The sequence below is a fragment of the Bombina bombina genome, chromosome 4, assembly GCF_027579735.1.
Source record: "Bombina bombina isolate aBomBom1 chromosome 4, aBomBom1.pri, whole genome shotgun sequence".
NCBI classification, from domain to species: domain Eukaryota; kingdom Metazoa; phylum Chordata; class Amphibia; order Anura; family Bombinatoridae; genus Bombina; species Bombina bombina.
Window position 1 is genome coordinate 603,333,350 of NC_069502.1, and position 13,194 is coordinate 603,346,543.

At 43.0% G+C, this 13,194-nt stretch overlaps 1 protein-coding gene across 1 annotated transcript in view; it reads right to left on the reverse strand.

Moving 5' to 3' along the window:
• Nucleotides 1-13,194, reverse strand: part of PREP (prolyl endopeptidase) — a 551,073-nt gene that overhangs the window by 260,321 nt on the left and 277,558 nt on the right. The window contains exon 9 of the mRNA XM_053710588.1: nucleotides 1,465-1,662. Coding sequence (XP_053566563.1) covers nucleotides 1,465-1,662 — 198 coding nt within the window. The remainder of the gene's footprint in view (nucleotides 1-1,464; nucleotides 1,663-13,194) is intronic.

The following is a 13,194-nucleotide window of genomic DNA, read 5'->3' on the forward strand; positions in this document are numbered from 1 at the left end:
GAGAATTCCAGCTGTTATGTCATCCCAAAAGGGCCTTAGACACATAGCCATAATGTGTCTAAAAATCCTCTTTGCAAAGTGTGCAATTAGCTGCCTTCTGCTCACCAAAGGCAATGGTAAACCCCTAAATGTCTGCTAATTCTGAACACAGGAGATCCTAGAGAAGCTTTTGCAACAATGTGTCTAATGACTGCACAAGTTGTGTGTAAATAATTTCAGTGAGTAACCCAAAATGTGAAAAAGTACATTTTTTATGTAATCAAGTTTGGCACATATCTGGTGGCCAAATGGTGTCATGAAATTGACCAAAATGGGCCTAGATCAATACTTTTGGTATATAGTTTTGGGGGTCAGTTTTCAAAATTTGGGCATTTCTGCTATACCAAAAGAGAGTTACCCCATTGCATCATTTTAGAATATTGTATACATAGCTGCAGATAAAGACATTAAAATGATCAAAAACAATGCAAAATAAAAACGTTTGGTCTAAGCTGAATACATTTTGAGATTTTTTTTTTATAGTTAGAAAGCTAGAGTTTTTTTGGGAATGTGTAAATTAAACTTTTTATTTACTTTTTTTGTTAGTAAATTTACAATAATTTATTAATTCTGTGAATAAATAGCTAATTGAAACGGTTATCACTGTAAGCTCTTTTTATGCCAAAAAAAATAAAGTATATAGGTTTCTTTATTTCTGTTTAAATGCAGTGATAGCAAAAATGCTAAAAAGTTCACTTGAGCAAGTTTTTTCTTCTAAAATTCCTAGCAGTTAAGGGGTTAAAATGTATCAGCCCATTACATCTCCAAATTATTTAGGTATATTCATTGTGGTGTAATAACATTTGCAATAGCTTCAACATTGTTTTTCTCTCGAAAGCTTGCTGTGCCCAGAGCAAAAATGTAATTAGAATGCACTGTATCAAGCTGTACCTAACAAGCCATACAATGCATACTAAATCAGTGCTGTTCTTCACAGTTCCCTTCTATTGCATGTTGGCTCAGGTTCAGTGTGCTATAAAACTATTCCTCAATATCACAAGAAAGCTCTGAGCTTTATCCAAAAAGAAAGCTGGAAAATTTCCCGACACAAAAGAAGCAGCACTACAGAAAATAAAATTGAGTATGAAGAGTTGCATCGCCGACAATATAACAATTCCAAAGCAAAAGCAGCCCTGCAGTCATAGAATATGTATATAACTGTCTGTGGTATTGTCAAGGAATCTAAGGCTATATTCTGAGAACCAATGGCTGCTAGTTCCAAAGGAATGAAAATGAAAAGCAATGTTTTTGTTGTTTTTTTTTTTTGTACCAAAATTTTAGAGCAATACTGTATGGGCATTGTCCTATTCAGTTATTGGGATCACTATGAGTTCAGTCAATTTTTTTCCACAAAATGCCAGCACAAATAATAAAAAGCTAAACTGGAAATGTAAATAGAGAATGCCTTAAAAGGCCAACACTCACCTGGAGATAAAAAGGAAGTGAATTGATAAAATATTTCAGAATCCTTCTTCCGACCGCTGTATCCCACAATGCTCCCAACATCCAAGGGGAAAGTTTTAACATGCGTGCCAGAGGCCAGGTCATGTAGCTGCAAAACATTCTTTACATCATGAAGGTAGCACAAGACCAGGAACTTTGAGTAGACACAAGAGACCCATTCTAAAAAAAAAAAAAAAAAAAAAAAAAAAAAAAAAAAAGGCTAAAATTTTCCAGGTAGTAAACTAGTTTTAGTACATCATCATTTGATAGTAATGATAGTGATACATCTATAACTACTGTGTCTTATGCTATTTGAAAAAAGTTGGCATTAAAAAAAAAATATTGTTATATGAACAAAATTTCAAAACTGGATAAACCTGACTTTATTTTGAACCCTGTATTAATATAGGAACAGGTTTGGATTATTCAAAAAACAAACAAAAAAACCCCCAAAGCAAACCAACAAAAAAACACACCAGTAGAACTAGTAATAAAGAGTAAGTACCAAAGCTGGGTCATGCAAATGTAAGAATGAGAAGAAAATGCAGATTAAGGGCCCGATTCTCTCTGGTCTGGCAAGAATCTATAAGAAGACTCCTCAGTATTACGAAACCCATCAGGGATTGTATTAGAGGCATTTTTTCCTTTGGAACTGTATGTCTCATTAAAGGGACATGAAACCCAATTTTTTTCTTTCATGATTTAGACAGAACATGCAATTTTAAACAACTTTCCAATTTACTTCTAATATTTAATTTGCTTCAATTTCTTGTTATCCTTTGCTGAAATGCTTATCTAGGTAAGCTCAGGAGCAGCAAAGAACCTATGTTCTAGCTGCTGATTGGTGGCTGTATATATATATATATATATATATATATATATATATATACACACATACACACACATATATATATATATATATATATACACACCAATTGTCATTGGCTCACCCATGTGTTCGGTAAGAAATCAGTTGTGCATTGCTGCTTCTTCAACAAATAATACCAAGAGAATTAAGCAAATCTGATAATAGAAGTAAATTGGAGAGTTGTTTAAAATTGTATGTTTTACCTAAATCGTGAAAGAAACTTTTTGAGTTGCATGCCCCTTTAATGGGAGCTTACTTATATTCTTTATGTGAAGGTGACAACCTTACTTTACTGCTAATTAAAAACAAAATTTATGCTTATCTGATAAATTAATGTATTCCAATATGGCGAGAGTCCACAAGATATCACATGTGGGATTACACACCAGTCCACTAGAAGGAAGCAAAAACACCCCTACAAGCCAAGTGGCTAATGTAACTGATGCAGCTGTATGACCCTTGCAACCCAGAAAAATTTACAAATAGAAGAAGAAAGGCTTTAAACTTTTGTTGCTTCAAAAATAAATTTAAGGTTGTGAAGTTGCTGCTCCTTAGAATGATTAGGAGCTAGACATAAAGAAAAAAACAAAAACAAACAATCTCTTGGTTGATAGTATCCATAGATATTACCATAGGAAGAAAAACAAATTATGCTTACCTGATAATTTCCTTTTATTCTGATGGAAAGAGTCCACAGCTGCATTCATTACTTTTGGGAAATAAGAACCTGGCCACCAGGAGGAGGCAAAGACCACCCAGCCAAAGGCTTAAATACTCCTCCCACTCCCCTCATCTCCCAGTCATTCTGCCGAGGAACAAGGAACAGTAGAAGAAATATTAGGGTGAAAGGTGCCAGAAAAATATAAGGACGCCCCACATAAAATTACGGGTGGGGAGCTGTTGACGCTTTCCATCAGAAGAAAAGGAAATTATCAGGTAAGCATAATTTATGTTTTTCTTTTTAAATGGAAAGCGTCCCCAGCTGCATTAATTACTTTTGGGAAAACAATACCCAAGCTATAGAGGACACTGAATGCCAAGACGGGAGGGTACATAGGCGGCCCATACTGAGGGTACCAAGCCTGAACCGCTACCCAAGAAAAATCATTGCTTCGTCCGAAGCCGAGAAAATTTGAAAAGGAGAAAGCCCCAATGACACTGACTCGCAGTTAGTCCAGAAGCCAAACTAGAGACCGCAAACTGACTCGACTGAGCCAACAGTCCTCCAGGAAACACTGTCGCCCAACAAACAGTCCTCCACTGCTCATCTCCACAAATTAAGGAGACAACAGCCAAAACCCCCAAGGGAACAAGGTAAGGGAGAACCAAGGAAACCAAAAGGTCCCCTAATACAAAAAAGAACACCTCCACGAGTGAGTCCAGCTCACAGAGGCCCAAAGGGGCCCAAACAGGGAAAGGAGGCCACACCTATACCAAGCGAAACCCGGGATAAGACCGGGCACAGAGACAGAACAGACGTCTCTCCAACATCCTGCAAGTATGGATTGCAACTGAAAAGGCAAATTCCTCCCAGTGTCAGAATAGCAAGGCATTCGACCATGAAAAAGTGTGTAATGCACCCAGGAGAGAACCCCAAGTTTGAAACACAGAGTCCATAACAGGACGACACAGAGGATTCTTGCGAGGAAGAAGAAGCAGTCAAGCAAGAAAGAGACCGCAAAAGCAACCCCCAGACAGAGAGCACGCTCCAGTCGACCTAAGTCACCGGACCTGCACACAGGTCCCTAAAAAGGGGAACACAAACCTCAATAGAGGCCTCCCAAGAAAGAGTATACCCTCCAAACCCGAAGGAAGAGTAAACTCTCTTCTGAAATCAATTAAGCCAGTTGAAAGGAAAATCTATACCCTAGCAGACTAAGCTAACAGGATAAACTCAACAAAGCTCACACATCCAGGAGACTGTGACCGAACGTAGCTCCATAGTCTCGGCCATCCTGACCCACAGCCAGCAGGATTAACCCAGGCTCAAGGATCCAAAACAGGGGAACAAAGAATCCCGAAACAGGTACAGGAACGAGCGTAAGGATAGCACAGCCATCCCCATAGAGTACAAGTACAACCCGACTCTAAAAACAGACAAGGCCATAGATAAGGATCTATCAAAATAAAGGCCCAACAAGTCTGCTTGGAGCCAGCAAGACCCCCGGGGGAACCAATCCCACCATTCTGCCTCCCATCCAGGAGAAGCCCCAAGCAAGGGCTCTATCTCCATAGGGAGAAAAGGGATGATGCCAGAAGAGCAATAACTGTCCTCAAGGCCCAAAGGCACCGGCTAACGGGAAGAGAAATTTCCAACACAGATGTCCTAGTAAAGCCCCCCCCCTACAAGTAGCTTGCCAAGCAGAGGCATAGCCAACCCATTCGTCTGCAGAGTAGGGAATCTACGGGAACACTGGCAAGCTAGCCAGGGGAATGCAATCCTATAGAGCAACAGAAATTGGACATCCAACACCAGCAGCCGAGTATGAACCAACCACCCTTAAGGCTCAAGCCACACGGCTAACCACCAGAGGACAAGGGTCACTCTGTGGCAAAGAGTAAAAAATACTCCAAAATCCTGGTCAAACATGACCAGGTTAGGTAGATGGAGCAAGGACATAGCCCCAGTTACCACTAACGTGGAACCCCCTGACCAGCCCTGAGATCCAAGATTCCAAAACCACCCAGACTGGGTCGGTAAAAAGGTCAAGCGAAGCTTCAGCAACCGGAAGTCTCGGGGAGAAAAATAGGTCCAGATACCCAATAGTTCAGGCAAACGATACCCAGAACTAAACACCCCAACTAGCCAAAAGGCCAGACACAAGGGTATGGATGCATATCCAGCAAATCCAGATAGCGAGAAAACTCGAAAGCCAGACCAAAGGAAGGAACCACCCCTAGCTAAAGTACAACGCTCCAAGGAGCAAGGCTAGAAGTCATATGAAGATACTTCTCAGAGCCTCAGGACGACCAAGGGATACCTCAAGGTAAAAAAATTCTACTAACAGGACTAGTCTCCCTAACACCTCTGCACAAGCAGAGGACACAAGGAAGAGAAGGCGCAAAGCCTACCCAGCTCCGGAGAACTCCGAGCTAAACAAAAATCCACGCAGGGAAGAACCATCAACCGGAAACCCAGATCCCTAAAAGGAGATCCATTCACCCGGAGGCAATGGAAGAAGACCCAAAAGGCCTCATATAACTCAGTCAAGAGTAAGAGCTGCATCTAGATACACTAGAAACAGCTTACGCGTACACCTGCAAGGTGTAAAGAGCTGCAACAGGTTTCAAACTGCAAACCTTCCGCATCCTTGTAGGGGAAAAAACAGAAAACAGACATTTGTAACAGAGGACTAACATGTCCAACAACTTCAGAATAAGTAATAAAGAGTATCAATCCCAGAAGGATCCCGAAGGAAACAAAAACAAATAAAAAACACCCAATTGGATATAAATAAAATATAAGGCAACCCGGAGGTTAACGCCCAAAAGACACAGGCCTACCCACAGGACAAGCCAAACTGAGCCCTATCTCACAAAACTGGGAAAGATCTCAACAAATGACCATCAGAAGATTACTTCATCACCACATGTCTAATGAGGTGCACCATTCGAATTGTCAGACTGAAATTCCCCCTTATCTGGCAACGATAGGGTCATTAAATAACTGAAAAACATGTCTAAGCAACACACGAAGGCGCGCAATCCTGTAATGGAAGGCACAACACTCAGTGACAGATATCCCTCAGGGACCTGTAGAAGCCCTCCCCAAGGAGGAAGGCCCATGATAATAGGGCACAAGCACATTCTCAAATAAACATCTGGACTCTGCAGACGAACAATCAACAACAATATGTGGAAGCTAAAACGTGCTGCAACCTCCGGGGGGAACACGCCACCCCGCATGGAGGAACCATAAACTGGGTTACCCGCATGTGCAGAAGTATGATTTGGTAGAGAACTCGCCTCTCAGAGGACAGGACCCCCAAAGGCGGATGGCTCAGCAGCCCCGATTCCCCGAGTCCGAGGAACCAGGCGCTCTGAAATGGCATACGGAACAAAACTGGTTGACAGGCGTCAACGAGGCCACTCCGGATTCATCACTGGAGACAGAATCTGAAATCAAAATAGTCTCAGTATCAGAATCCTCTGTAACTGAATCTGAAATTAACACATTCTTAGTATCAGAATCCTCCATAACAGGATAGAGGATATTTCATTATGGACTAAAGTAATAAAAACTACAATGGCACCTGACACCCACAATGGCTGGGGCACTCACCACATCCTATGACCAGATCCCTGCGGACTAGAGAATTTTCCTTTGCAACGCGGTCGGGAATGAGGAAATGGAAAAATGGAACGTAGCCACCCACGAAAACAAGGTGAACCGTACAGTCCAAAAAAAACGCGCCCAACCAAAAGGTTGCGTCACTTCCAAAGGCCTCAAAGTTCCAACCACCAGCCCAGTAAACATTGCACATAAGCAGGTTGAATCATATAACAAACATGATAATAAACCCCCCTGTTCAATAACCCCCCCCTCAGGATATATTAACCCTCGATTCCAAGATACTAAAAGAGACTCACTGAGACCCTTATGTATAAGTTAGACCCGCAAGGTGGTAGCCTCTCGGGAAACATTCACATTACAGTACTTTGCGAATAAAGTAAAATGAAACAATCTTACCGGAATCTATGCTGTGGAACAGGAACACGGCCCTTCAAGTGTGTCGGATAGTAGCATCGCCTCTGCCATGAACTTGAGAGAAGAAAGCAGGCAGCGAAGCGAAGTTCGGCAACACTGATTGCTTGAGGAGCTGTTAATATGAGTCAGGATGGTTCCGCATAAAGAAACTCCCTGCATCTCCAGACTGACAGGACTACTTAAAACTCCTGTCCCATGCAACAGAGTACTACCCTCCATAAGAGACAAAAACAAAAATTAAAAATTCTGACACTTCTCTGCCATCCTCCTGGGACGAAAGGCAAAGAATGACTGGGGGATGAGGGGAGTGGGAGGAGTATTTAAGACTTTGGCTGGGTTGTCTTTGTCTCCTCCTGGTGGCCTGGTTCTTATTTCCCAAAAGTAATGAATGCAGCTGTGGACAAACTATTCTGGCTGAAAAAATAGCCAAGAGAAAAAGAACCTTCTATGATAAAAGTTGAAGATCTAAAGGGGTGGCTTAAGGGACCCTCAAAAAAAGATAACGTTTTAAAGGAGGAATAACCATTATGATTATGATCAAAGCCTGACCAAAGGTCTAGATATCAGGAATCTAGGCAATCTTCTTATAGGGCCAGTAAAGTAAAAACAGAATTTATGTTTACCTGATAAATTTCTTTCTCCAACGGTGTGTCCGGTCCACGGCGTCATCCTTACTTGTGGGATATTCTCTTCCCCAACAGGAAATGGCAAAGAGCCCAGCAAAGCTGGTCACATGATCCCTCCTAGGCTCCGCCTACCCCAGTCATTCGACCGACGTTAAGGAGGAATATTTGCATAGGAGAAACCATATGGTACCGTGGTGACTGTAGTTAAAGAAAATAAAATATCAGACCTGATTAAAAAAACCAGGGCGGGCCGTGGACCGGACACACCGTTGGAGAAAGAAATTTATCAGGTAAACATAAATTCTGTTTTCTCCAACATAGGTGTGTCCGGTCCACGGCGTCATCCTTACTTGTGGGAACCAATACCAAAGCTTTAGGACACGGATGAAGGGAGGGAGCAAATCAGGTCACCTAAATGGAAGGCACCACGGCTTGCAAAACCTTTCTCCCAAAAATAGCCTCAGAAGAAGCAAAAGTATCAAACTTGTAAAATTTGGTAAAAGTGTGCAGTGAAGACCAAGTCGCTGCCCTACATATCTGATCAACAGAAGCCTCGTTCTTGAAGGCCCATGTGGAAGCCACAGCCCTAGTGGAATGAGCTGTGATTCTTTCGGGAGGCTGCCGTCCGGCAGTCTCGTAAGCCAATCTGATGATGCTTTTAATCCAAAAAGAGAGAGAGGTAGAAGTTGCTTTTTGACCTCTCCTTTTACCTGAATAAACAACAAACAAGGAAGATGTTTGTCTAAAATCCTTTGTAGCATCTAAATAGAATTTTAGAGCGCGAACAACATCCAAATTGTGCAACAAACGTTCCTTCTTTGAAACTGGTTTTGGACACAGAGAAGGTACGATAATCTCCTGGTTAATGTTTTTGTTAGAAACAACTTTTGGAAGAAAACCAGGTTTAGTACGTAAAACCACCTTATCTGCATGGAACACCAGATAAGGAGGAGAACACTGCAGAGCAGATAATTCTGAGACTCTTCTAGCAGAAGAAATCGCAACTAAAAACAAAACTTTCCAAGATAATAACTTAATATCAACGGAATGTAAGGGTTCAAACGGAACCCCCTGAAGAACTGAAAGAACTAAATTGAGACTCCAAGGAGGAGTCAAAGGTTTGTAAACAGGCTTGATTCTAACCAGAGCCTGAACAAAGGCTTGAACATCTGGCACAGCTGCCAGCTTTTTGTGAAGTAATACCGACAAGGCAGAAATCTGTCCCTTCAGGGAACTTGCAGATAATCCTTTTTCCAATCCTTCTTGAAGGAAGGATAGAATCCTAGGAATCTTAACCTTGTCCCAAGGGAATCCTTTAGATTCACACCAACAGATATATTTTTTCCAAATTTTGTGGTAAATCTTTCTAGTCACAGGCTTTCTGGCCTGAACAAGAGTATCGATCACAGAATCTGAGAATCCTCGCTTCGATAAAATCAAGCGTTCAATCTCCAAGCAGTCAGCTGGAGTGAAACCAGATTCGGATGTTCGAACGGACCCTGAACAAGAAGGTCTCGTCTCAAAGGTAGCTTCCAAGGTGGAGCCGATGACATATTCACCAGATCTGCATACCAAGTCCTGCGTGGCCACGCAGGAGCTATCAAGATCACCGACGCCCTCTCCTGCTTGATCCTGGCTATCAGCCTGGGAATGAGAGGAAATGGCGGGAACACATAAGCTAGATTGAAGGTCCAAGGTGCTACTAGTGCATCCACTAGAGCCGCCTTGGGATCCCTGGATCTGGCCCCGTAGCAAGGAACTTTGAAGTTCTGACGAGAGGCCATCAGATCCATGTCTGGAATGCCCCACAGGTGAGTGACTTGGGCAAAGATTTCCGGATGGAGTTCCCACTCCCCCGGATGCAATGTCTGACGACTCAGAAAATCCGCTTCCCAATTTTCCACTCCTGGGATGTGGATAGCAGACAGGTGGCAGGAGTGAGACTCCGCCCAAAGAATAATTTTGGTTACTTCTTCCATCGCTAGGGAACTCCTTGTTCCCCCCTGATGGTTGATGTACGCAACAGTCGTCATGTTGTCTGATTGAAACCGTATGAACCTGGTCCTCGCAAGCTGGGGCCAGGCCTGGAGAGCATTGAATATCGCTCTCAGTTCCAGAATATTTATCGATAGAAGAGATTCTTCCCGAGACCAAAGACCCTGAGCTTTCAGGGATCCCCAGACCGCGCCCCAGCCTATCAGACTGGCGTCGGTCGTGACAATGACCCACTCTGGTCTGTGGAACATCATCCCTTGAGACAGATTGTCCAGGGACAGCCACCAACGGAGTGAGTCTCTGGTCCTCTGATTTACTTGTATCTTCGGAGACAAGTCTGTATAGTCCCCATTCCACTGACTGAGCATGCACAGTTGTAATGGTCTTAGATGAATGCGCGCAAAAGGAACTATGTCCATCGCCGCCACCATCAACCCGATCACTTCCATGCACTGAGCTATGGAAGGAAGAGGAACGGAATGAAGTATCCGACAAGAGTCCAGAAGCTTTGTTTTTCTGGCTTCTGTTAGAAAGATCCTCATTTGTAAGGAGTCTATAATTGTTCCCAAGAAGGGAACCCTTGTTGACGGGGATAGAGAACTCTTTTCCACGTTCACTTTCCAGCCGTGAGATCTGAGAAAGGCCAGGACAATGTCCGTGTGAGCCTTTGCTTGAGGAAGGGACGACGCTTGAATCAAAATGTCGTCCAGGTAAGGTACTACTGCAATGCCCCTTGGTCTTAGCACCGCTAGAAGGGACCCTAGTACCTTTGTGAAAATCCTTGGAGCAGTGGCTAATCCGAAAGGAAGCGCCACGAACTGGTAATGTTTGTCCAGAAATGCAAACCTTAGGAACCGATGATGTTCCTTGTGGATAGGAATATGTAGATACGCATCCTTTAAATCCACCGTGGTCATGAATTGACCTTCCTGGATGGAAGGAAGGATAGTTCGAATGGTTTCCATCTTGAACGATGGGACCTTGAGAAATTTGTTTAAGATCTTGAGATCTAGGATTGGTCTGAACGTTCCCTCTTTTTTGGGAACTATGAACAGATTGGAGTAGAACCCCATCCCTTGTTCTCTTAATGGAACAGGATGAATCACTCCCATTTTTAACAGGTCTTCTACACAATGTAAGAACGCCTGTCTTTTTATGTGGTCTGAAGACAACTGCGACCTGTGGAACCTCCCCCTTGGGGGAAGTCCCTTGAATTCCAGAAGATAACCCTGGGAGACTATTTCTAGCGCCCAAGGATCCAGAACATCTCTTGCCCAAGCCTGAGCGAAGAGAGAGAGTCTGCCCCCCACCAGATCCGGTCCCGGATCGGGGGCCAATATTTCATGCTGTCTTGGTAGCAGTGGCAGGTTTCTTGGCCTGCTTTCCCTTGTTCCAGCCTTGCATTGGTCTCCAAGCTGGCTTGGCCTGAGCAGTATTACCCTCTTGCTTAGAGGACGTAGCACCTTGGGCTGGTCCGTTTTTACGAAAGGGACGAAAATTAGGTCTATTTTTTGCCTTGAAAGGCCGATCCTGAGGAAGGGCGTGGCCCTTACCCCCAGTGATATCAGAGATAATCTCTTTCAAGTCAGGACCAAACAACGTTTTCCCCTTGAAAGGAATGTTTAGTAGCTTGTTCTTGGAAGACGCATCAGCCGACCAAGATTTCAACCAAAGCGCTCTGCGCGCCACAATAGCAAACCCAGAGTTCTTAGCCGCTAACTTAGCCAATTGCAAAGAGGCGTCTAGAGTGAAAGAATTAGCCAATTTGAGAGCATTGATTCTGTCCATAATCTCCTCATAAGGAGGAGAGTCACTATCGAGCACCTTAAGCAGTTCATCAAACCAGAAATATGCGGCAGTAGTGACAGGGACAATGCATGAAATGGGTTGTAGAAGGTAACCCTGCTGAACAAACATCTTTTTAAGCAAACCTTCTAATTTTTTATCCATAGGATCTTTGAAAGCACAACTATCCTCTATGGGAATAGTGGTGCGTTTGTTTAAAGTAGAAACCGCTCCCTCGACCTTGGGGACTGACTGCCATAAGTCCTTTCTGGGGTCGACCATAGGAAACAATTTTTTAAATATGGGGGGAGGGACGAAAGGAATACCGGGCCTTTCCCATTCTTTATTAACAATGTCCGCCACCCGCTTGGGTATAGGAAAAGCTTCTGGGAGCCCCGGCACCTCTAGGAACTTGTCCATTTTACATAGTTTCTCTGGGATGACTAAATTTTCACAATCATCCAGAGTGGATAATACCTCCTTAAGCAAAATGCGGAGATGTTCCAATTTAAATTTAAATGTAATCACATCAGATTCAGCCTGCTGAGAAATGTTCCCTAAATCAGTAATTTCTCCCTCAGACAAAACCTCCCTGGCCCCCTCAGATTGGGTTAGGGGCCCTTCAGAGATATTAATATCAGCGTCGTCATGCTCTTCAGTAACTAAAACAGAGCAGCCACGCTTACGCTGACAAGGGTTCATTTTGGCTAAAATGTTTTTGACAGAATTATCCATTACAGCCGTTAATTGTTGCATAGTAAGGAGTATTGGCGCGCTAGATGTACTAGGGGCCTCCTGAGTGGGCAAGACTCGTGTAGACGAAGGAGGGAATGATGCAGTACCATGCTTACTCCCCTCACTTGAGGAATCATCTTGGGCATCATTGTCATTATCACATAAATCACATTTATTTAAATGAATAGGAATTCTGGCTTCCCCACATTCAGAACACAGTCTATCTGGTAGTTCAGACATGTTAAACAGGCATAACCTTGATCAGAAAGTACAAAAAACGTTTTAAAATAAAACCGTTACTGTCACTTTAAATTTTAAACTGAACACACTTTATTACTGCAATTGCGAAAAAACATGAAGGAATTGTTCAAAATTCACCAAATTTTCACCACAGCGTCTTAAAGCCTTGAAAATATTGCACACCAATTTTGGAAGCTTTAACCCTTAAAATAACGGAACCGGAGCCGTTTTAAGCTTTAAACCCCTTTACAGTCCCTGGTATCTGCTTTGCTGAGACCCAACCAAACCCAAAGGGGAATACGATACCAAATGACGCCTTCAGAAGTCTTTTATAAGTATCAGAGCTCCTCTCACATGCGACTGCATGCCATGCCTCTCAAAAACAAGTGCGCAACACCGGCGCGAAAATGAGACTCTGCCTATGCTTTGGGAAAGCCCCTAAAGAATAAGGTGTCTAAAACAGTGCCTGCCGATATTATTATATCAAAATACCCAGATAAAATGATTCCTCAAGGCTAAATATGTGTTAATAATCAATCGATTTAGCCCAGAAAAAGTCTACAGTTTAAATAAGCCCTTATGAAGCCCTTATTTACAATCGTAATAAACATGGCTTACCGGATCCCATAGGGAAAATGACAGCTTCCAGCATTACATCGTCTTGTTAGAATGTGTCATACCTCAAGCAGCAAGGGACTGCAAACTGTTCCCCCAACTGAAGTTAATTGCTCTCAACAGTCCTGTGTGGAACAGCC